We start from the raw sequence: 24764 nt of genomic DNA, 5'->3' as shown, positions 1-24764 counted from the left end.
TTCCATTTTTGTTTCTTGCAGATTGATTCCCTCGAAATAGAGTTCTACTTCAGCAAGCAAACTAGGCCGAGATCCATTTCCTGTACCCAGAGCTCCCAAGTTACTCTAGGACTACCCGGAGACTCAAATCCTTCCAGCGGGTCTCGTTAGCACTTCCAGCCCCCATCCCCAAATCCCCTCTCCCACTCCCCGCTGCCCCTCCCCCGTCACCCCTCCCCCCATACCGGGCGGAGGTTTGGGGCAGCCGAGACAACTGGGCCCCGCGGCTCCAGAAGCCAAAGTCCGCCCGAGGGGACCGTTTTCCTCTCCAGTGCTTTCAAGTGAACAACAAGGATAGAGGTGACCCTCGCCCAAAGGGCTTCTATCTGCCCCCTACTGCCGCGTGATCCCTCCGCAGGTCGGAGGCAGAGCTTAAAAAAGAAAGGAAGAAAGTTAATGTACATTGAATACTGATCTTAAATCAGGGACATTATTTGCTGTCTCTTTAAATGGCAGCGGCAGTTCCATGCAGAACAAAGACTCAGTGTCTGAGTTCCAAAAGCTTATAGGTAAAGTTTCAATCTGATAAAAGAAACCTAAGCGCAAAAACACAGGTTTTCTCGGCTCCAGAAAATCGGGGGCTACTTTTCGCTCCAAGTTCCGCAGGGTGATGTTTGTCCTCGCTCCCCGGGATGGGGGGGTAGGGACAGGCAATGACCAGAATAGCAAAAGACCTCAGAACTCTTGTCCCCCGCCCCCCCCAACCCCTCTAGCGCCGAGGTGGTGAATTCTTTGGGACTAAGTTGTATTTGCTATTTGTTACGAAATCAAATTCCACATTAAAAAAAATACAGGTGAAAAACCATCGACAAAGGATCAGCGGGTGTTTAAAGTTCTTTTAAACACTCACAACGACCTCATTCCCGGTTTAGATGTCAGAGGATGGGAGGGAGGGCCAGGGCTGTAATTCATCTTGATTTGCTTCATTGTCCCGCAGTTTGCAAACTATAATCCTGTATAATTTCAGGAACAAGCAGGTTTAGAATTAATGGGTCAATATTATTTAAAACAAAACACTGGGAGCATGACCTTTGCCTCAACTACATATTGCTCGACAAGACTCAGGAAACTCCACTCTAACCTCTCAACCCCTGGGCTCTTTGAGAAACTAAAGGGCTGTAGTTATTAGAAACTGTCTTTGTTTCTTTTAATGTCTCAAAAGGATTTGGAAATAGTAATGCAATATAACATGAAGAATCTCTCTACTTAAGTCTGAAAGATAAACGTGGAGGCCTAAATATTTTGAACTGGAGGTGTTTCCTTGTAAACTTATTATAGATATATTCCTCTTCAAGAGGAATGTATATAAACTGTACATGCATACATACACACATACTTCTCCAGAACAATTTACTGGAGGTGCAGGTTCCCTGCCCCCTCCCCCAGAAGTAAAAGATTCATTCCAAGCTGGCATACTTTCTAAAGTTCTTTCTCTTTTTTTTCTTTCTCTCTTACATTATTTGCTAACAATAATGGAATCCTCTGGGTTCAAGCCAAAGAAAAATCTGGGAGACAAGATCAGACTTTGCAGCCCATTTTTGCTGGGAGTGACTTTTTTGTTTGTTTCTGATACATGACTATAAGTTATTTCTACCAAATTTAAATAAGTACTGCTGCCTTGTATCTTTAAGGAGGCAGGCAGAGGGATTGGTTTATTTAGGAGGCAGTGACTGAGAAACCCTGTCCAGGCGGCAAAGGAGGGCAGAAAGAATCCAGACCAATTTGTATACAGTATAGTTTACTCCCATGAAATAAAACACATTTTTTTCATATTTGCTGAAAAGTAAAACAATAATATTGTACGAAATGTTATACACAGGGTAGGTTGTACATAGCAGTTTCAGAAACATCATTGCATCCACCAGAAAAAACTATTCTAAAACTGATATTCACACATTTTTTTAATAATAATAATATGTTAGAAACATACAGTGTGGTATTTAGTATATACATTCCTTTGCTCGCAAGCGAAAAATCCTAATCGCTTCTGTATAACATGCTTTATTTTAAAGCCTAACCTTTAAAAACACTGTTGTGATATTACTAACAACTGCTTTTTATAAAATTAATTTGACATTTCGATATATATATACATCCTTTCAGTCATTTTAATGTTAACAATGCTAAACTTAAAAAATAACAAGCTTATAGTAATGTTAAAATGTCATATTCAGTCAAACATCTGTGTGTGTCCTTGCAACTGTTGGAAATTCTTTTAGTGAAAGATGTCAGACATTGAGGAAATTCCTTTGAAATCAAGGGGGCTCCCTCTTTAATTCAGTGGTTTCCTTTTCTCTCTCTATCTTCTCTTTCTCTCCCTTTCTTTAGTGCCCACGACCTTCCATCGTAATTCCCAGTCTTTCAAGGGCAGAGTTGCCCGGTCCCGCACGGTCCTAGGATCCCCGCGCTCTAGGCGCGGCTCACACCGGCCGGTCCACCGCGTACTGGCAAGCACTCAGGTTGGACGCGGGATTCTGCACGCTGGCGTAGCCGAAGCTGGAGTGCTGCTTTGCTTTCAGTCTCAGGCTGGCCAGGCTCGAGTTACATGTGTCCCTATAAACGTACGGAGGAGTCGGCGGCGCGTAAGGACAGGCGGGCGTCGGCACCGCGGAATTCAGGGACGGGCTGCTCAGGTTGTTCAAGTTATTCAGGCTGTTGAGGCTGGAGCCCGGGACACCGGTCACTGCTGAGGGCACCATGCTGGACGACATGCTCATGGACGAGATGGAGTTGGGCGGGGAGAACATGCTCTGCGACGACAGGGGGTTGACGTTCATAGAGTTGAAGAAAGGGAAGCTCTTGGTGGACAGAGAGGCCGACGTGAGGCCCTTCGCGGCCCAGTTGTTGTACGAATAGCCCGGGTACATGTCGTCGTAGGGCTGCATGAGGCCGTTGAACTGCGGCCCAAAGCCGTTCTTGCACAGCTCGGCCTGCTGGTTGCGCTCCCGCTTTCTCCACTTGGCCCGACGATTCTTGAACCAAACCTGGGGGGTGGAGGGCAGGAGCAAACAGACGCCATAGATCGGATAAGTAAAACGTGGATTCCGGAGAGCACCAGAGGCTGCCTTCTCTCTGACACACACACACCCTGGCCGCCACCGTTTTCCCCACCCCGGGCCCGGCCCGTGCCCCAAGCTTCCAGAGCCCGTACGCAGTCACCAGCCCAAGCCCTGCCCAGGCCTGCGAGCCTGGGTTCTGAGCTGCGCCAAAACCCCCAGCCAAATGCCTGGCGGCCTGCGGTGGCTTCTTCACCAAGCCTTCTTCGGGGTCTAAAAACACTTACTGCAAAATAAACGCGGGTCAGAGGGCTTTCTGCCCAACTCTTCCCAACCACCTTGCAAACTTGCTTCCATTCCAAAGCCACAGACTAAATGTAGAGGGCCAGGGGCTGAGAGGGCACCAGAGCCGGCTTTCTCCCCCATACAGCTCCTCCCTCCCCTCTCGGATCTCCACTGCCACCTCCCACTCCAGGGAATGTGCGCCCTCCCCTCAACGAGCGACGGGCGATGCGCGCGACCCCGTTCCTCGCCTAGAAAAATAACCAAGTAAAAAGCAAAAGGCCACCTCCCCGACAGCTCTTTAAACTCCGCGAGCTTCGTGCGTAAATCTCCGGGAACCCAGAAAAGGTTGTTCTGCAGCCTCCTCCTCCTTTCACTCCCCTCCGTCTCACCCTCCGCCCATCCGCAGGCCAGGCCCCAGCACCCCGCGCTGCTCCCGCTGGGCCCAGTCCGGTGGCTTGGCTTTGCTGGCAGCCATCCACCCCGGCCAGCTCCTACCCATGCAGGGTGGCCCCGCCGCAACCCTGCTCTCAATCCACATTGGGTCCGCCCGTCGCCCCAGACGGCGGCTTTTGTGTATTGGAGTGAAGACTGGCCCGAGATTTCGGAGTTGACACCAGTGATGTTTTACATTACACAGCTCAGCCGGGCCCAGCCGCCTAATCCGCATTTTTTTTTTTTTTCCTTTTCTCTTTCATTCTCGATTTCCTTTTTAGCCCCCTTCCTCTCTGCATCCGACTGCTATAAAAAGCAAGCCTCACTCCCACTTGGCTCGACCTGCAGCGGGTCTGGAAGGAGGTAGCGGGAGGGAGCGGGAGCCTAGCGTGGCGGCGGCAGAGGACTAGGGAGGGACTGAGAGAAACCAGAGGGGTGGGGGAGGGCTTTTCCGAAAGATTCCGCAAAACCCACAGATTGTGTTTTTATTTTAATTACTTGCCATTTCTACCCTAGGCCGTCTAAACTTTGCCCAGGGAGAAGAGTACGTGCGAGGCCCGTTCCCCTGTTGCGCAGGAGAGCTAATGAAAGACTGACCTTGGAGCAAAACCACACCGGCCGGCCTGGAGCACTAGCTCTACGCGGTTAAACTAAAACCATTTCCAACTTCATCCCGGCTCTTCTACCACTACTATTGCCTCATACCTTACACAGATGCCACCCAGAGAGTGCCTTCGTTCCCTCTGCTCTGGGAAGTGCATTTTGGTCTTATTCTTTTCATCATTATTGTTACATAATGCTTGCTTCTTTCTGCTTTTCATCTCTGACTGGGAACTCTATTTTTCTATCCAGAACATTTTTTGTTTCTACAACAAAGTCTCTGGATCCTGCTATGTGTGTTTTCTGCTTCCAGAATTCCAACAATTTTGGAATTTTCCACCGACCAGCATAAACCAGGATGTTGCTACTGGGTAATTGATTTAAGTTCATTTTTGCCAATCCATAAAGTACAGATTTGCTACAAAGGTAAGCCCTTTCTTTAATAAAACTATTATAACTGGGAGGAAGGGTGTAACAATCTGAGAAAAGATAAATAAACCAAACCGAAAAGTCTTTCTTTTTCTTTTTCTAAGAGGACTAGCCGGATAGTAATTGTGTATTAAAATGACTTCCGAAGATCACAAAACCAGGAGATAGGGTGTGAGAAAGACCTGAATGGCGGAAAAACCGCAAAGACCTTATAAGGAAAGCAAGGGGAGTAGAGAAAAGGCCAGGCCGGGCGCGAAAGTTTCCCAGCGAGGGCCACTCCTTGCGTGTCTCTGGCGGGTTTTCCTTATTATAGGCGCACAGGTTGGAGCCTGTTCACGGCTCCTGGCCTGGGAGGGATTTTATTAGCACTCCCCTGGAGACTTGCATGTTGGGAACACAATGCCTTGTGCAGGGAAATGCCACGAGGCCCAGTTTGGGAGGGCGCTGGATGGCGGGGCGGCGAGCCGGTGCCGCTCAGGGTCCCTGCGCCGGGCCACGGCCGGTCTCGGAAGGGGGACCTGTAATCTCGCAATTGGGGCCGCCATGAGGCCTTCTGCCTTTGCAAAACCACCCCACTCGTGCCCTCCGGGGCGGCGCTCCCTTCCACAGTCCCACCCTGTCTACACTGCCTGCATCTCTACAAACCCCTCCCGCCTCGCCCTCTCAGGCTCCGCGCGGGCTCCTACCCGGACTCGGGCTTCCGTAAGGTTGGTCCACACGGCGATTTCTTCGCGTGTGGACATGTCCGGATAGCGGTTCCTCTGGAAAGTGGCCTCTAGTTCCTGCAGCTGCTGGCTGGTGAAGTGAGTCCTCTGCCGCCGCTGCCGCTTCTTCTTGGACGGGTCGTCGGCGCCCACGTCCTCATTCTTTCCCTGCTGACTCTTATCTTTCTCTGACAACGAAACACACAAAGGTTCCTGTCAGCATGCCCACTGGCAACCCAGGAACTCCAACTGGACCGGGCGACACCGTCCGGGAAGAGCTGGGTGGCCGGCGAGGAGGAGTGTATGAGCCGCCACTCGCGCGGCAGGGAGCGCTGCGTCTGGGGGGGTGGGTACAGACGTGAGTGTGGGTGTGCGCGCCCCATCTCCTCCCCTCCCCTGGCGCCGCACGTTTTATTTACATGTTTATCTCCCTGCGACGGCACATTCATTTTTATAGCCCGTGCTTTCAAGCACATTCATACGCCTCTGCGCAGACACACCAAATCTCCTGGGACAGCCACCCGCGCGTGTTGTACAGACCCTCCTCGAAGAAAGCTCAGCTTTCGACGTGGTTTCGGAATGCTAGGAAAGTAGATTTTGGGATTTGGTCAGGCACCCAAGTTCCTCCGCCCTTTAGAACGACCACCTCTTCTTCTGAGACATGGTTTCAGAAATACTTTTCTAACAAGCGGAGCTTCTCGGGAGCTGAAAGCCTAAAGGAGAACAGGGCCGGGGTGGGAGATGGGGAGCGGCCTCTGAACGTTCTCGGGTGGAGATGCTTGGAGTTTTGTGCCTCAAGAAACAGAACGGAGGCTAGGATTGGAATACGGAGGGCCGCAGAATGGCCCGCGCCGTTCGCGCCACCCCGGCCGGTGGTGGAGGTAGAGCAAAAGGGACGGAAGTTATGCAGGGAGCAAGCTGAACGACCACTCCCACCACACCTCCCCCAGCAGGGGCCAACTTCCTTTCGGGCGAGAAGGGTCGAGCGACGCGGGGCGGCTGGGCGGGGGTACCGCGGGGCGGTGCGGCGCCTTACCTGCGGCCTCGGGGCTGGAGGTGTCAGAGATGGTGTGCACCTCCAGCCTGTGTTTGGAGGAGTCCAGGGCGCGGGTCTGACCAGGAGCTAGGACCGAAGCCATAGCCAGCGGCTGGGGATGGTGACAGGAGGAGGACGAGGAGGCGGCCAACAGCTTGGTCCCTGCTGCTCCGTGCTCTAAGTGCAGCGGGCCTTTCAAGCAGTTCATGGACGAAGGAGCACGCCGCCCTACGAATCCTGGGCCGCCGCCGCGTTGCGCTCCAAGCGCAGAGGTTTCCCGCGGTGGCCGCCGCGGGCAGAGCCAGGGAACACAACCCTCGCCGAGTCCTCCAGCCGAGCCCGCCCCGTTTTCTTCGGAAGGCTCAAGCGAAAGGGTCGGCGGCCGAAAGTCAGTGGGCAAACGGAGCCATTCGGCTGTGGGCAGGAGGGCACTGCTCGGAGCGTCTTTGCGGAGCAGGCTTGCAAGCTCCAAAGCGAAACCAGAGTGGGCAAAGACCCCTTTCTTCCTTTCCTCCCTCCCCCAAGTACCCCTCCAATAAGGAAAGCTAACGCGGAGCGCGCTCTGCCCGCCCCCGGCGCGCAGCCCTGACAGCGAAGTGTCAAGAGTGACAGGGACAGGTAGCTGATATTGGATCCCCGCGGCGGCGGCGGCGGCGGCAGTGGCGGCGGCGGCGAGGGCCCGGGGTCGCACCCTCCGCGACGCACACACGCACACCCCGACGGGTTGTCGAGCTCGAGCCGGGCCACGCCGCAGCTCAGCTCCCGGCACTCGGGCCAGCGACGGACCAGCTCTGCGGCTCCGCGCTTCCCTGTTGGCCTAACATCTTAAAACCAGAGGCGGGCTTCCTGGTGCCAAGACGTCACTCGGCCACTGCCTTCCCCCACCCTCCCGCCTCCTCCCAGTCGCTTAGCGGGGCTGGAGTGACGTGGTTTCGCACCAATCAGGAGGCCTTGAACCTCGGTGGAGGGACAGTGCTGCCTGCACCTATCAGCTGTGCGGGGCCGGGCAAATACCTTGTTGCGCCCACCGAGTCTACACCCGCCGGCTCCAGCCGGGCAAAAGACGATCGGCTTTTTGTTAGGGCGGGGAGGTGGAAGGATGAGACTGGGAGTAAAAGGCTCGGGAGTAAAGGACAGAAAGGTCGAGGGCTAGAAGGTACATAGATCAACAAAACACCCTCCACTCCTTCTTTTTGTACCTCACTATATCCATTTCCAATCCAGACGTGTTTTTCTTCCCCTATATGAAAAGGAGACAGGCTACTTAAACCCAGAAATATTTAAAAACACCAACAAATCACCTCTCCGATCTTAAAATTTCCAAACAGTCTGTCAGGTGAATGGGGCGCTAATCTGAAAAAGCTGTATTTTAATTGCAAAAAAAGAAAAAGACAGAGCCCTGAGAAGTCAGGCTAATAAATTAGAAATCGAGAAGCAAATGGACCCGTCAAAAGAAAATTACCCTGACTTTAAGCGAACAACTGTTTGGTGGTTCACTCTGGATTTATACAAGAATAAAAAGTCACCTCAGATCACGTTCTCTGTAATGCTTATTAGTCCCCAGACAGAAAACATACAATAGAATAGAAACCCTAACCCAGCATTTTCAAAATGCTGAAAGCTTATCCATTCTACTTAACGTTGATTAAGACACATATCCTAGATCTTTCAAATTCCTTGTACACTGTATTAAGCTCGTCCTAACCCGAGAGAGAGCCGAGCTTTAAATTCGACTCTCTTGTTTACTTTATTATCAATCAGATTGAAATCCATAAAGCTTGTAGAATCAACAGCCTTGAGCTAATTATATATGAAATATGCTTTAATGAGTTTCCATACAATTAAGAATGTTGCCAAATAACCAATTTCAAGGGTAATTTTTAAGTCATTTTCTTTTCCTAGGAGGCTCAAGGCTGTCTTGAATTGTTAAAGTCCAAGCAGGCAGAGGCGGTAGTGTGTAAGTGATGGGCAAAAGCTTGGAAAACACTCAGCTAGGAAAAGCAAAGCCTTATTCATTTATATAAAACAAAGGGAAAATCACCTTTGGGGACATCCAACTCTTTACAGCACTATTTCCAAAAAAAGTTTAATTTCCAAAGAAAGTAAAGAAAGAAATCCAAACGTATCATTTAAAATAATTTTTGAGAGTCCTTTTGTCCTTTGGCTTAGGTCAGCTGGAGAGCACAAACTAATCTTCCCTGGGTTCTGCATTGGCGATTGCGTTATTGTGGAGTTAGTGTTATCATCCCTGACTGTGTACTTGTTTGACACTACAGTCAATGATTTGCAACACCAGTATGAGTATCTTCAGAAAACTCCCTTCTTGTCCTTGTTCACAAGATTGGGAAACTGACTCAGTCTGGGACAGAGTGGATGAAACAGACTCCAAAAATGTTTGTATCCTGTGCGTCTCGCTTTGCCCTTCTCCCCACATCCAAACCCTATCTGCAACTCCTCCCCCATTTTAAACATTCTTGAGAGCAGTCCAAGGAACCAAATGAGAATTGTTCTTCAGTATCTCCTCACAAGGACCATCCCACTTTAAGGGGGAACTTTCTTCATAGCAAATTTTAAATCATCATTTCTAATTTTAACTTTAATTCTAGGTCACCCCCATTCCAGGTATACACAAACCTGCTCAGAGGAGAACACATCCCCCTGTGACAGGTCTGCATTAGCTGAGGCTCATACATTCAGCTACATTAGGTCCTGCAATCTTATCACTAAATTATACGTATTACACCAGCAGTCTGTTGGTAAAGAAGGTTAAATTAATTTACATTCTGTTCATTATCTGGTGCTTAAATGACGCATTTTATCCCTGAGATTTGGAGGAGAATCTCCTCAGACCCCACAGCGTTTCACCGAAGACAATGCTCTTACATTTGTAGTGGTTTTTAATCTGATAAGACTCTAATTTGCTTAAGTCTTTTAAATAAGGGTTTTAGATGTTTCTAGCCGTTTTCTTATTGAATTTCCTCTAATTCCCCCAAGATCATAAAGTATATGGGTAAAGTAAATATTTCCTGCCATTGTACTGCCAGCTGATGACCTATAAGTCAATATGAATCCAGCTCTTTTCTGCCCAATGTGTTTACTAATCATATTCTAGTTTCTTTTTTTAAATCTCAGTATAGCTGCGATCCCCACAGTACCATGCCCCTAAAGCCTCATTTCAACTAGAAACTCCATTACATCAAAAAATGAAAAATTCTCTATCATAGAGCATGCAAGTTTTTGGTGGAAGCTCCTGGTTTTTTCCAAAACCCATTAGTTGCTTGGGAGAGCTGAGAAGCTTCATGGAGCCGTACCGATTCTAAGTCCACCTCTCATTTAACCCGCCGAATTTTAATGCAAGCGCAGGTGGCTCTGCTTGACTAATAGAACTTTCATCAAGACAAATACACACTGTGAAGGACCTAAACCAGCCTTCAAATTGGGTGACAAACCCAAGGGGAAGTGACAGCTTCTCATAGTGCCAAAGTGTGGGAGATTCTGGAAGTGCTGGTGATCTTCAGGTAGCCTAAAAGCCTAAAAATACAAGGAATCTTAAATTTTGTCGATCTATTGCAAAGTGAAGTGGAGGATACTAAAGACAATTATCTGGAACACTCTGGTTAGAGTGAAAACACACACCATATATATATTATTTATTACACATATATATGGTCCTCTTCCAACTCCAGCTCTCTAAACAACAGTTTATTTGCATTTTTCCAGCCGGAATTTCAACTCTCTCCTAATCAACTAATCACAAACTCTTAGTTTGGGTAACACACTTCCCAGGTCCAACAAGGTTCACTCCATGGTATCAACATGAAAAGTCTAAATGGGAAAAGCAAACGTCTAGTAGGGAACCAGGAAACACTTTTCAATTAAAATTGTGATGGTGGTGGTTAATTTTGGATGTTTAATTTATAAAAATCTTGTGGGTACACAGGTACAGGCAGCATAGGAAGAAGTTGGAAGGAAAGAGATCTTATGTTTTTGGTTCAGCACTACTGTCACCCCCCCTTCCCGTTTCTTTGACTGGTTCTAGAAATTTTCAGTCTAGAAAAACTCAGCGTGGTCCGTTCAGGGAAGCCGCGCATGCTGCACGGTCTCGCTGGGCAAGGACAGGAAGCCCAGTGAGGGTTTGGGTTTTCCTGTCTCAAGACATCAGGTGTCGTCTCAATTGGGTTGTCTTGCTAATTCTTTCAAAGAAAGACCCCTTGAAGAGGGAAATGTGTAAATTGGGGTCAGGCCAGGCGTGAGCTGATACTGGCCATCGAGTACCAGTCTTAAGGTCTTATTTAATTTCACACTCTTTAGTGTTAGTTGCGCAAAGCCCCTCTGGCCTCCGCGATGAGATTGGTTCTGCTGTGCCACCGAACTCTCAGTTGCTGAGGTCTGGGTATGGACTGGGACCTAGTCAAGCGACCCACGACTTTTAGAAAAAAACAGCTCCTCAGAGCTCACCTGGAAGATGGCTCAATTAAGATGTTTCCCTATGCTATCAGGCCATAGAGGGTAGGAATCTTACTGTGGTCCAGGCTAACTCAAGGACGACTCCCCTCCCCAGCCATTCCGCTCGGAGCCACGTGACAGGCGTGTGTGCAGGTGGTGGTGTAAGGCGCAGAGGTCAGATGGAGACCTTGCACCCCGCCCAAGAAGTGGCCCTTTCTCTCCTCTTTCCTCTGCCTGGCTTTTTTACGCTCACAAATCAAGCTGGAACGGGCCCCCTTTCTACCCCCCACCCCCGCCATAACACAGAAATTAAAGGCTTTACTGTGGCTGATTTTCCGCCCTTCAGTCCCTAAATGGAATAAAAAAGTGCTAGTTTGTAAAAAAGGGTGGATTCTTTCTGAATCAGAACTCTGTAGATGTACTGAGCAACACCCACCCTCTCTGGGTCCGTGTACATGGTCCCCATATTTCTGTCCTCACACATTCCACCACGTGAGGTATGGCGTGACTAGATGAGGGAGTTCTGGTGGCGGGGTTATGTACCCCCACGCTGGCTGGTGAAGAGAAGAGCGAGGGATTAGAGGGGGTGCGGGAGCAGGGGGCTGCCGAAATCACTGAATCCACGTGCCACCATGCCTCTTCACGTTAGCGTGCTACCGCTACAGGTTTATTAGGCGCTCATTTCATCGCAACGCAACTAGGCATGGAAAAGTAAAATAAAGACAATAGTATAAATGTTTGCTTGGGGTAGGAGGAGAGAGAGAGAGAGGAGAGAGCGAGCGAGCGAGCGAGAGAGAGAAAGACAAACATCAATATATCAATATCCAGGTCCAGAGATAGAGAAGTGGCAAGGGACTAACTAAAGTCACTTAATAAACAAAACAACAATTGAATTAAAGCGTTCCTCTCTCTTTCTCTTTTCGTTATGTCTCCGTCTCCATCTCATGTCTGTCTCCCTTTTCTATTTCTCTTGCTCTCCCTTCTTTCAGTCTTCCCTCTCCCAGACATGCTGGTAGCTAACATTCAGCATTAGTTGTCATGGTGACCATAAATCACATAAATCCAAAAATACCCACCTATAATCTGAGATGAAGCTTTTATTTCCCTAGCGAAATAATATTTTAAAAGCTGTCAGCTGACGAAAAAAGGAACCCAGCTCATTGTAGTAACCCAAGTAATATATTACTTCTAAAGGTTTAAATTAAAATGTCAGCCTGTTAAAAAACACGCTGAGAGAATCTTGGGCACTCTTCATGTCATATCCTCACAATGAAGTTGACTCCATCACTCCTAATCACTCTTTAACACATATACACAATTTTGCGTGCTCTTGCTTCTACTAATTTATTCTCTCTCCTCCCCACTACCTCAGTCCTCAAAGACTCTCTGCCTTGGATTGTAAGAGAAAGGAGTCTCCACCTGGATCAGAAAGGAGCTCGATCATTTGCCTGGGACTTTTGAGGACCTTGTGTGTTGGTCCTTGTTATCAATCACTTTCCAAATGAAAAATAGGGTTTTTTTTTTCTTTTTTTTTTTTTGGGGGGGGACTTCATTTCAGGGCCATAATGAAGGCGACTTCCTAGAGGGGAGAAAAAAGAAACGCAGAGAGCAGGAGTGGTGGAGGATAGACCGAGTAGTGGAGGACTGAGGTGGGCCGCCAGGTTCTTTGGTGAAGTCTAGCCCAGGAAAAGGACGTATATTCTCCCATTCCTCCGGCCTTTTGCTCCTGAGAGAAAACTTTCCCATTTGGAGACCCTAGTAGTGGGGGCTGGCGGCGGGTGGCGGCCGCAGTTGGGCCTTTTGTCTTCTACCTTGGGCTTGTTGTCTATTGCCTATCTTTGGATTACAGGGTATTCGCCTAGATGAAGAGCCATTAATTACCCATTCAGTCAATATTAGGAAGACCACAAAGCTTTTTACATAGGATTAAGAAGACATCAGATTGTTCCATTAGTATATTCCTGCTCACGAATAAGCTTTCGTTATACATTTCCTTTTCCCCGGAGCCGTTCTCACAACTGCTGCATATATTAACAGCGGAGTAACAGCCGCACCAGCCTGACCAAACTTTGAGCGCAAACCCAGTCGTAACCTGTAAAGCCTGCTTCTGCGGGCGGGGATCCGTAGGGATTGACTACCTTGGGACAACTGTTCCAATTACTCCGGATGGGGAACAAAAACACAAAACGGAGGGGCAGCTTCTGCCAGTCAATTGATTTGGCGGGGAAGTCGGAAAAAAAAAAAAAAAAAAAAAAAGAAAGAAAACCTTCTCTCCTTGCCCAGCTCCTCTGTCTGGTTGCTTCTTGCTCAGACCCCACGCGACTTGACAGGCCCCATCCCTGCCCCCGCGCCGCACTGCGAGCCCTGTACCCTTCTAAACACCCCTCTCTCACAGCGCTGAGGCCACGAGAACCGCCCTGTGCACCACCATTTTGCGTTTTGCTGCGGAAGGTCTGGGCTGCTGTCGCCGGTGTCTTTGTTAGCATTAAAGTCGCTTCTTAACAGAGGAGGGAACTAGGATTGTTTGCTTTCAGGGGGTACTTAGAGACCCACGTAGTATGTGCTCGGCAAACATTTGCTGACTGAATGAATGGGGGGTCTGTGGGGGCTTGGGCGGCGGGGTTATCCCGGGTCCTCTGAAGAAGACCGGAACCGAGATGCTGCCCCGGGAGAGAGTGTGTGTGGTGGCTTGGGAGCCGCACGGGGCCTTGGAGTCCCTCTCCCAAGGGAAGAACGTCTTCGCTCACTAGAGACCCGGGTGGAGAGCCCAGCCACTTTGCCAAAGCTGTTTAAAAATTCATGGCATCGCTGGGGGAGGCCGGGCAAAGGTACTCGCCCTAGGTTTGGTCGCGAAGCCAGGCGCCAGGACCAAGGGGCCGCAGCTCGGACTGATTTCAGCCCGGAATCCAGAGCCACCGCTGGAAACTGTAAGGGTTACTGACAGGGGAGGATCAGGTCATTGCCTTCCTGAAGGTCAAGATCACTTTTTGAGTTCCATAAGGAGGTTCCTTTAGGGACACCCCAAACAAGTAAAGGCCAAGGACCGCTGACGTAGGGAGACGTTCTCAGGGGCCTCTGCCCCTTAATTCTAATTTTACTTCTAATTTACTTGCTAATTATCAAAGGTACTGCTTAACTTGCCAACTCTTCATCGCTCCACTTATTATGCCTAGCCATTCCTCTCTCCACCCTCTCTCAAAGCCCTGACCTTAGGGTCTCCAGCTGACCTCATGTCCCCTCCCATTTCGGGGTTCTAGCCAGGCTGTGGGTCAGCCCAATGGGTATCAAGGGATCGGGGACTCTATAAGAAGGGACTCAGGGCCCAGGCCTCCCAGAAATCTACCTTGCCTACTCGGAGAACATTTTCTGTCTTCAATGAGGACATGGGGTTTTGGTGGGTGAGAAGGCAATGCCAATAATAGAATATCCTGACCCTTTTTGGAAATCGCATGTCATTGTGAACATTTTTTTTCTTTTTAAAAGGAAATAAAAACTATGAAAAAGGAGGAAAAAAATCTTTCTTTTAAGCAGGCTGTGGCCAGAAGTTTCTTATTGCCTAAGTTAAATTTACTTATATCCAGTAAAGAGAATGCTGGCAACTTTCCTTCAGGGGTATTATAGCTTTGCCTATTCATTTTGTGTGACATTTTTTGGTCTACCAGATCCCTAAAAGCCAATAAAGTCAAGATTTTCAACATTTCTTCCTATCACATACCTCGTCTTAATTAATGGCATTAAACATGTTTGGGCAGCAATTTTCTTCTTTGGTCCAAAAGGAAGAAAAGAGAGAACTGGCAGTGTAGGGGAAGAGCCCTTCACATGCACTAAAATAATCCGGGCTGAAAGTAATGGCTATTTCTTGTTCTTTGTTTACTTGCTAATTATCAAAATCGAACGTCCAGGGGCACCTGCCAGGACTGTGATAGGAGCCGGCAGGACTCCCCAGCTCGCCAGCTTCTTCCCCACCCAGGAGGCCCTCATTTCACCCAGGCTTCTCGAAGGGGCCCAGCCTCCCAACTCGCATGGAGGCCACCTGCCCTCAGTAACCATTCCTGGGGTCAAAGAACCCTGGGTGGGGGTGGGGGAAGGAAGAGACATTTTGCGTCTCTCCAGCTCCTAGTGCAGCGAGACATGTCAGCCTCGCCTGGGCGGCGGCCAGTCCGCCCCGTGCGAAGTCAGATTGGGGAGCTCCTTTAGTCTGGCTGGAGCCAGGGCTGAACCCGCACAAAGCATTTTCCCCGGGAGTCATCGCTACTTTTGATTTTTAACCATATCCCAAACATAGTCCGGTCTAATAATTTATTTTTACGACCGATTATCAAACAGAAGAAGAATTTAACACAATCTTAATGACAGAAATCACCCGACGTTATCTCTGCATGGCCCCATTTAACCCCATGGGGTTAATCCCGGACAAGTGAGCATTTAACTGGCCCAGCAGGAGGAGTCGCGATATTGTGCAGTGTCGAGGCCAGTCTACTCCGGACCACTTTATACGTTTTATTTCAACAAATGATGTTTTTCTCTCAGATTCACTGGGAAACCTAAATGCAAGGCCTTTGTTTTCTTCTTACTAATATGGTTTGTTTATTTGGCGAGGGTCCCAATTTGCCTCCCCCCCACCTCCGGCACCCATTATATTTGTATCCTTACTCTTTAATCCGGAAAGAGAGGGTTAGGGGCCGAGAGCTGGGGGGCAGGTGCGGGGGTGGAGGGCGCTTTATCTCCTCACACTATCAAAGGTCAACAACCTCCTAAGGCTAGGCACTTATTTATTAAGGAGCCTGGAAAACCCGGAGAATAGAGGAACAGTAAACTTGAGTTTTTCATGTATTCCAAGGGAAAGCTTGTCCTCTCAGCCCTACACACACACACACCCCTACTGAAGGGCAAGTTTCAATTCAGCAAAGGCCTGTGCAATGGGTTGGAGACATTTTAACTTTCACACAAGCCTGCAGGCTTTGAAAAGCAATGTCCCTTGACTCGTCCAGAGTGAAACCAGCCAATCAAACAACGACACCACCAAAACCCGAGGCCCTAAAACCAGCACAACAGGTAGGTTCGCGTCGACAGGGGTACACACTCCATTCCACTCTTGGCTGCTGAGCACAGTCGCTGCCCTCTGGCTCTGCGGGCTGTTGTCAGCTCCTGCACCTCCCCAGCCAAGCGAATCTCCGCCAACACAATCCTCCGGTGCGGTAAACTCCACACCCAGAAACCTGGGCGGGACGCGTCTGAGAGCCGCCGGGACCCGGTGGGCCCTTGGTGCTGCACGCAGTGGGACGTGGTGAGCGACAGAGGTCGCTGTTGGACCACTTTACCACGCCAGCTAGAGGCACTGAGGTGGGTTGGCATGTGTATGGATTAGGCCACTCGGAAAGCTCGAGAGAGAGGGAGAGGTGTTGGGTCTCAGGAGTCCAGTATGATTTGGGGAAGGAATTAACTTCCCTGGAACGGCTGCTTTCCGTCCCACCCAGAGGCCAAGTGTCTAAGTTCAAAGAGCGAGAGCGCCTGTCTGGCGGGCACGCCCGCGTGCGCCTCACCCAGAGGCCCCAAGGCGAGCGCCCAGCGCGCGGCCTGCGCTTCGCTCTCGGCCTTACCATTGGCGCTGGGATGCTGCCGCGGGAAGAGCTTGCTGCTGGCCGCCTCTTTCCGGCTCTCGGGAGAGTCCGTGAACTCGACCTTTTTGATTTCGGAGTCTTTGGAGAAGAGGCATTCAACGGCCGCCGGCTGCACGCCTGGGCAGCGCGCGCCAGCCCCACGTGCAGGGAGAGAGAAGCCCCCGGTCGCCGCGGAAAGCAGCGGGGGTGGAGGGTGTGGGAGGAGGCAGGACGGAGGAAAAAGAGGGACAAAGAGCAGAGACCCAGTTAGAAGGAAAAGAGGAGGGCACTCCTGTCTTGCCTACCCTCTGGCCACCCAGAGCAGGGAGCGTCCTCTCTCTGCTCCTCCCTGGCTGCCAGCTGCTCCTGCCCAGGGGAGGAGACATGGGGCTTCGGGATGCGGCGAGCGGCTCCCTCCCTATCCACAGCCCCCCAAAGATGAGGCCGCCAGCATCCCGGTTCTGATTTCCTTCCTGCCCTGGCCGGCTCCTCCGGGAAGCGCCCCACGCCGCGGCCTCACAGCAGGGCCGGTGCTCTCTCGCCGCCCTCGAGTGGCGCGGTTTCCCGTCGGGGGACCAGGCAGGAGAAGCGAGTCTTACCTAATTGCACACACGCAGACACTAGTTTGCGGCAGTTGGTCTCCATTCCCCGTTATCTGCAAAACAGAAGAGAAGGAGGGCTGTGAGAAGGGGCGGTCTGCGGGCACGCAGGGCTCAAAGAGGCTGGGGCGGGAGTGAGACAGAGAAGGCAATTTCAATACTCGCTATATGCGTCTACTGTGCTAGGTTCTCGGACCTGACAGCCACTTGCTATCCAGCTTCACCCCCCCATTCTAGCCCCAGGGGGCATCTCCCTCTTGAATCTTAGCGAATGGCAGGCCCAGAGGCTTTTGGCCTACACAGTTACAACGTTCTGGAGACCTAGGCTGTGGAACTACACATACGGTGTGTGTCGGTGGTTAAGAGTCCGTCTGAACAGCAGGGCAACCTTAACAAATGCAAACTTGGGGGGCGGTGGTGGGAGCGGGTGAGGAGGCCTTTTCTATTGGGGAGTTGTGTGGGAAGGCCACCTTTCAGCACAGTGCTCGTTGGTTAGTTTGGAACTCAGTAAACATTTCCAGAATTTCAGAATCAACTTGTTCCTGTCCTAGACAGCAGTTGCCCTCGATTTTCTGTAATTCGAAAACGAGCAGGACTCTAAAGCTCTCCGAGGGGTCTCCAGAAACTAGCCAGCTTTGGGCCTCTCGTCCATCAGGAGCCACTTTTCCATATTTAGCCACACTTCTCCCTGGAGATACTCACCCCAGCCATTTATTTACCCTAAAGTATGATTTAAGATCGCAGGGGAGGGAAACGGTGTGGCCTGCGTGAGACTGGGGAGAGCGGGGCGAAAGTCCCCAGAGGGTGTACTGCCGGCCAAGGACGGAGAAATAACTCTGAGAGATCGGCTCCCCCAGTTCTCCCCCTTCTCCTTCTCTGCAAACTAAACCTTTTTCAAATTTCCAACCACAACGCAGCGAGCCAAGCATTTAATGCGCGCCCCCTTTTCCGCCACAGGCGCAGGAAAGGTGGGTGGTGAGGGACTCTGTCCCGGTGGGTAGAAGAGCGGCGCTGCTTTAAAGACCGAAGAAATGAAAGAAGGCCCCGGGCTCCCCAGGACCGTTGGGTCTCGGCGTCGGCCTCACTCCACCCTAACCAGGGTACGCCGGCGGCGGGAGGGCTCACTGCACTTGGGTCTAGGGCTGAGGGTGGGAGCGGGCGTTGCCAGTTGGAGGAGGGGCAGAGGCGGGCAGGTAGCTGCGAATCTGCCACTGGCTTGAGTTACATTTCCCTCTCCTCGGCCTCTCCTGGAAGGAGCAAGACCCGGGGCCTCGGGCCAAGGTCGCTGACTAGAGGAGGGGCTGCCCGGCCAAACGGTTCTCCCACCCGCTAATAAGGACGCAGGCGGGGGTTCTGCGATCCTCGCGGGCCCGGGGGCCCAGAAGTAGCAGTTTGGCGGCTCCAGATTTAGTGATTCTGCAGTAAAATCACAGGATTAGTCCCTGATTGAGATGTCTGTTCGTGAGATATTACAAAATTCATTATCACAGCTCTCTACTAACTCGATATGAAGTAACACAGATGGGATTTTATTAGTCCAGACTTCAAATGTTTACTTATGATAATTTCAGGGGAAATTTGCATGTCATCATCATTTCGATAATCTTTTTTTTTTTTTAAACGTCTGAACTGGTTGCATTATTAGCCGGTAGCCGGAGCATTGCAGATGGTACTGCAAATAGTTTTTATTTTTTAAAAGAATGGAACACAAAAGAAAAAGATCGGGTCACTCGGTGTAAAGTCAGTCAATTATTACACATTCTTCCCCAGTCCCAAGCAAGCTTCAGTTCTGAAGACCAAACAAAGTAGTACAAAACAAGTCTTCAAAAACTCTGCTCCAAAGGATTGAAAAGAAGGTCAAAGCATGTTCCTTAGCTCACTCTTAGTGTCCTTGTGACTTGGGGATTTATTTTGCAGTCAAAATGAGCCCTGAGATGTGCATTTTTTTCCTTCATATAATGACCAGGCCTACTAGATGAATTGAGTCTAAATAAATGGGGAAGATAATTTAAAATTTAAAAAAATTCCAATTCCTGACTGCTGATCCTTAAACGTGCCCTGTCAAGACAAGTCTTACATGACAAATTTGGCGGTGGGATTTAGGGACTGGCTTCGATGGCTAATCTCACAAATTAAGATGCACAATTTTCCCTGATGGAAAGTTCTCACTCCAAAAGTTCATGTCCAGGTATATGCCAGGCAATTTTGCTCTAGCCAACTTGAGTTTTCTATTGTGAGCATGCTAAAAGCACTACATAGCTAATGGAGCACACTGAACCACAGTGGCCAAGGCTGGCAGGCAAGCTCCAAGAAATAAAACAATTTGCTGAAAAATAATTTCCTATGATTGTCATAAGAAAAAATTGCAGGAAAAAATATAGTACTAATAATTCCAAATCCTTTCACATTCCTTCCCTTTCTTTTCACTTTGATAATCTATAACAAAATCTTCAATGGAAAATTTAAAAATAAACAGCAAAAGAACATATGTTTTAAATGAACTAAATTGGTGAGATTAGCTAGTAAATTAATTTGCAGTGAGTAATCATTTAAGGAAATTAAAATACTGCATAACACATTTCTGTATTTTACCAGTTTAAGCCTTCTTTTAAACCAATTAATATCGATGCTTTAGGAACACTTGAAGACAAACATGCTCAACTTGAGGAACAATGCACCTGAATAATTTAAAGTGTAGTTCTGCTTAGGTAAAATGTAAGACAGTCCATAAATGAGGTAGCTATTTAATTTTTAGGGAAAGCTTGATTATTGAAACCTTGAATGATTAGTTTATGTTACAGCAACAAAAATTCTCCATGTATATTGCTTAACTGCTTTGTTTTCTTGACATAATTGGTATTTGAAATTTAGATGAATTTTCTCCAAAATGATATTAAAACCATTTTTAATTCTTATTAATGGCCTAAAAAGAATTCAAGGAAATCTCTCTAAATTAGGTTAATTTTTCATAAAAATATTTTAGAATGTATGAATTCCTGTTATTTAATTCACAATAGTAAAAGATTTTTCTATTTAGTTTCGTAAGACATAATGCACAAAAAAGAGCAAAAATCAGACTACCTTATGATGGTTTGATTTCTAAATTGATTAGGGAAGTAAAGCTATTAAATTGGAATGAAAAGTGGCATATATTTCTCAGATTTAGAATCATTTTTTTTTTTTACTCGACAGTTGGAAAATAGCCCTCTCCCCTGCACCCATTTAAACGTTATCTCCTGAAGTGCAAGACTGGAGTTGACTGGTGATCAATTTAAAGGATTTATAATCCGAAGTAATTGTGTGAGCTTGGTATCCAGTCCTGGCTCCCAGGTAATTCGTTTGGGCCTGAGAGGTCACTAACTGCCAGTTAAGATGGAATCTTTTTTTCCAATTGGTAACAATGGGATGGGGTCTAATCTTCCAGTAGCTGAAACTTTGTACCCGGCCCTTTATCTTGAGAATGCTAATCCTCTGCCTGAAGATTTGTCCCTGCCGTGTTGGCACCGAGATTTAAGGGAAGATACCTCGTTTTAAATGCCAGCTATGGTCTTGCTTCCCACTCCACTTCAGCGCCCCATAGATTGTTGGTGTCTGTGACTGGGGACTAAAGGCACAGGGCTTTGCTAGGGCTGTTTGCCAACTGCGTTACCTGGGGGTGGGGGTGGAGGTGGGAAGGCAGCCCCAAGAACTACAAATCACCTACAGTGAAGATTCTCCAAAGTGGAACAAATTTCCAAACTCGCATTATCTCACATCCCTGCGGGACAGACGGCCTCTACTTACCGGCTACCGGGAGAGAGCTGCTGTCTCCGCGTCCCACCGCTTCCCGGGGAGATTTCCAGCGAGCCAGGCGCGGGCTGCACCGCTAGCGCCCGAAAACCGGGCTGAGAGGACTGCAGGGCTCCCGAGGGTGCCAAGTTCCGAGGGTGTCCACGGGGGCGCGGAGGCCTCCGGAATCTAGCCGTCACTGGCAGTTTCTTTCTGCTTCTCTCCAGCTTTCTCGCTCGGTCTCTCACTCTCTCTCCCCTCCCTCGCTCTCATCCCTCTCTCTTCCCTCCGCTCCGACTCCGTGTAGGGAGTGACGTGACGTCAGCAGAGATTCCACCAAACTCCACTGCACAGTGGCGGGCGGGCGGCCGAGCCCGGCTGTACCGCTGGCGAGTAGGAGCCAGCTCAGCTCTTGGGCGAGCGCGGGGGGGAGAGAGCAGGGGCGCCGAGAAGCGAGGCAGAGGAGGGAGGTAAATACGGGCTGGCTGAGGAGTCGGGAACCGGAGAAAGAGCCCGGAGAGCGAAGGAAAGAGAGGGAGCCGGGCAGGGCGCTTAGACAGGAGCAGACGAGCAGCAGACGCACGCGCTCCCACTGTGGAAAGGAGGACAAGAAGGGAGGATGGGAGGGGAGGAGAGAAAGCGATCTGCGCCAGACCCCGAGCTCCAAGAAATCAGAGGGGAGGGTCGGGACGTCCGGGAGACTGAAAGGTGCTCCTGGGGGGCAAACCGGGTCGGATAGGGAGGAAGGGACAGAGAAAGTGGCCCAAGAAATGGAACAAAGGACCTTGCGTTTGGGATTGTTTGAGACGAGGTGTTGGGGTGTGAGTTTGAGTGTGCCTGTGTGTGACCTTTTAGGCCTGCATGGTTGAGGGAAGAGGTCAAAGAAACGAGGAATTGCGGGGGACGGAGGGAGTGAGGACAGACAGAAGGCTGGAGTTAAGGTAGGTGGGGTGGGGGTGAGATAGGATGACTGAGGAGAAATCTGGAAAAATGGGTGAACAGGGACAGCGGGAGCGAGCGAGCGAGCGAGCGAGACTAGTCGACCGAGGAAGGCGGGGAAGCTTGGCCCAGCTCGGAGGGCCGGGACACAGGCGCCGGAGGTCAAGACGAGGGGACCCAGCGCGCCATATGCGGTATCGGCGCGCAGGTGGGCACCGCCAGGCACTGACCAGTGTACACGAAGGATTGCGCTGGACAAGGCTCGGGCGCTCCTAGAGTCTAGAATTTCCTCTGCTGTACCTACACTCAACAAGTTCACCCCGGGTCATGGATATCTCATTTTTTATAATGACGAGGTTAAGGTTCCTGGCGAGCATGGTATTAAATTGCACGGGATGGTGGTGGGGGTGGGAAGGGAAGCTCCCCTCAAAACCACATTTGCTCCTAAAAATCGAAGAACATGTGAAGTTAGAGGGGTCAATTTTACCCAAAAAGTAGGCTCTACTTCTAAACCCCAACTTCTAGACTGGAGCAAGGGCGTGTGTTTTGGTAGCGGGCAGGATACTGTGTCCTGCCTTTGGGTGGAAGGACTATAAATATGATTTGCCTGGAAGACCAGGTGCGAAGGCTTCTGCCAGGCATATTGGACAAAGTTCTCTCAATCTCAAGGGCGTCCTGTTAATGTATACTTTTGGAAAGTATCAGAAAACAGCCATAGCTCTTGGCTGGGTTTTCCCACCAATATTAATTCCTGCATAGGAGCAAAAACTCAGCCAGGTTCTCTATTAAAGAGCCCTCCCTTCTGATCTTCTAAAGTTCCGTCTACAATTTGTATTGCTCTTCCTAAACCAACATACCAATTCTCTCAATTTTAGGAAAATATAATGACTTATTGGGAGAACGTGTGTGAAATATGTACATTAGAAAGGCCTGGCGTTTAAAATAACCCAGGTCACCACATAGGTGCGGGGCTTTCTCTGCATTTGGGGGCTGTCTGGAACATGTTATGCGTTTTCTTGAATTACTCCGTGTTTTGAATTCATTTGAGTTACCAGTAAAAACAGGCAAACAAACTTGCTTAATTTGTTTTGAGTGCTAAATCCCTTCACTTTGAAATAGCTAACAGTCGACAGATGGACTCATTTTGTGGAAAGGGTTAGCTTCTTCAGCCACGAAGAAAACTGAGGAAAGATCTACATTTTAAAGCCATTTCTAACCTCCACATAACATCAGTGAAAACTCAAACTTTATCTCTTTACTGGGTGAAAATTCGAGGCAGTTTTATTTAAGGGAAGAGAAATGAGAAGAAAAATGCCCATGTGCTGTTTTTATTTTTATTTCTCCTCGGTCTCTGGGAATTTTTATTTATTGTTTCCGAAATCTTGCTGAGGCAAGAAAAATCAAATTTAATCAACAAGTCTTACAAATGAAATCTAAAGTCACAACGTACCCGCAAACGTAGTCTGAGAGAGACATTTTCACCTCTCCCTATCAAGGATTTCTCTCCTCCACCCCCAGCTAATGTCCTCCCCCGCTTTTTTTCTTTTCATTTTGTAGAGATTAAGATACGCTCACAGCAGAACTGACTCTCCTTCATCTGGTGGCGAGGATGGGAAATCTTACGGAGAAGTGGGAAAAGTGAGAAAATCAGAGACAGGAAGATTCAGAGATCAGGAGAGACAAGGAAGAGAGAACAGGGCTGCGCTGGGGAGACGCGCAGATCTGCGCGTGAAACCCCCTCCCTCTCTGGATTCAGAGGTTTGCACACCAGGGCTGGGAGGAAGGGGCTCCGGAAAGCTCACGTCCCCTCGCCCCCCTTCTGTCTGGAGTCGCGCCCGCCAGGGGCTGGTTAACCCCAGTCCGTCCATCGCAGACAGAGCGCTGAGCTTTTGGGTCCTCGCATCGCCCAGCGCCAGTGCAGCTGAAGTGAGCAGCTGGTGGGAAATGCAAATGGCTCCTGGAGAAATAGAAGATACAGAATGATTCTCATTCCCTCCTCGAGTGTGTGGAAGGAGCTGGACATACGTTTCACGCTCCTAATCCTTCTTTTACATTTTTAGTCATACTCCTATTAAACAACTAATTAATGCCCAGAACCACCGGGGAATACATTAGGCATGCAGCGGAGGCAGGGTGCTGGGGGGCTACAAACCACCGAGCTGATGTAAGACGTGGATTTCAGGTTTTTCCCTGTCAGAGCAGAAATGGAAAAGTGGGCCGTGGCGATTGTATTTAGATTCCGATTACTCCAAATTAGAAGGGGGTGAAAGGAGCGTCCAAGCAAAGCAAGCACTTGCCTGCCTTGCTGATGTAAACAAGATTGCAGCATCAAAGGTACCAACCAGCTCCTTAAGGGCGAGGTCTCCTTGGTTGGGAAACGCTGACCTTATGTATCTGTGAATTTCAAGGATGTTACAGTTCGATATAAACAACTCCGGTCGGATCTCCTGGTAATCCTTGATGAGACTCAGTGTTCTAGAATATCTTTAAAAAATTTCCCCGAATGTATACATCTTTTTGACTTTTTCAAAATTTTGAACTATGTCTAAAGATAATAACCTTTCAGTAAACCAGTGCTCTGGACCATTTCCCCTAACCTTTCCTTCTATCTTTTCAGCTATCTGATTTATTGTGTGGGGGACACAGGGAATTAAACATAGCCCCCCCCTAAAAAAACAGCCCAGAAAGAGGGGTACTGGCTGAATAGTGTTTGAGAATGTTTAGTGAGATTCTGAATTATACTCCTCCCTCCAATATTTTGAAGCAAGTGACAGAACTTGCTTCTGTTAGACAATTAGAACAAGAATGAAATTGTGAAACTCGGGGAGGACATAAAATTTCCTGATCAAAGCGGGGCAAGACCGAGGACAAATATGGGGTGACCTCGGCCG

At 49.2% G+C, this 24764-nt stretch overlaps 1 protein-coding gene across 3 annotated transcripts; it reads right to left on the bottom strand.

Moving 5' to 3' along the window:
* Positions 1-1760: 1760 nt before the first annotated feature.
* PITX2 (paired like homeodomain 2) lies at positions 1761-21325 on the bottom strand. 3 transcript variants are annotated; one of them, XM_019741889.2, is made up of 5 exons: positions 20950-21325; positions 17167-17222; positions 16568-16705; positions 5468-5673; positions 1761-3023 (listed from the first exon to the last, which is right to left on the bottom strand). In XM_019741889.2, exons 2-5 carry the CDS (start codon positions 17210-17212, stop codon positions 2460-2462), a joined length of 954 nt encoding a protein of 317 aa, XP_019597448.1. In that variant the 5' UTR covers positions 17213-17222; positions 20950-21325; the 3' UTR covers positions 1761-2459. The 3 variants fall into 3 exon arrangements, with proteins under 3 accessions (XP_019597448.1, XP_019597449.1, XP_019597447.1); XM_019741890.2 differs by lacking the exon at positions 16568-16705 and having other exon boundaries at positions 20950-21199; XM_019741888.2 differs by lacking the exons at positions 16568-16705; positions 17167-17222; positions 20950-21325 and adding an exon at positions 6522-7415.
* Between the last annotated feature and the right edge of the window lie 3439 nt (positions 21326-24764).

This window comes from Rhinolophus sinicus, linkage group LG02, assembly GCF_036562045.2.
Source record: "Rhinolophus sinicus isolate RSC01 linkage group LG02, ASM3656204v1, whole genome shotgun sequence".
Taxonomy (NCBI): domain Eukaryota; kingdom Metazoa; phylum Chordata; class Mammalia; order Chiroptera; family Rhinolophidae; genus Rhinolophus; species Rhinolophus sinicus.
Note: the sequence above shows the minus strand (reverse complement) of the source record. Positions and strands in the feature narration are given on the sequence as shown.

Coding starts and splice junctions, on each gene's coding strand:
- PITX2 (XM_019741888.2), bottom strand. CDS start 6,729: ATGAACTGCTTGAAAGGCCCGCTGCACTTAGAGCACGGAGCAGCAGGG. Junction 5,674..6,521: donor CTCCAGCCCCGAGGCCGCAG/GTAAGGCGCCGC, acceptor TTTCGTTGTCAG/AGAAAGATAAGAGTCAGCAG. Junction 3,024..5,467: donor TTACGGAAGCCCGAGTCCGG/GTAGGAGCCCGC, acceptor TCCACCCCCCAG/GTTTGGTTCAAGAATCGTCG.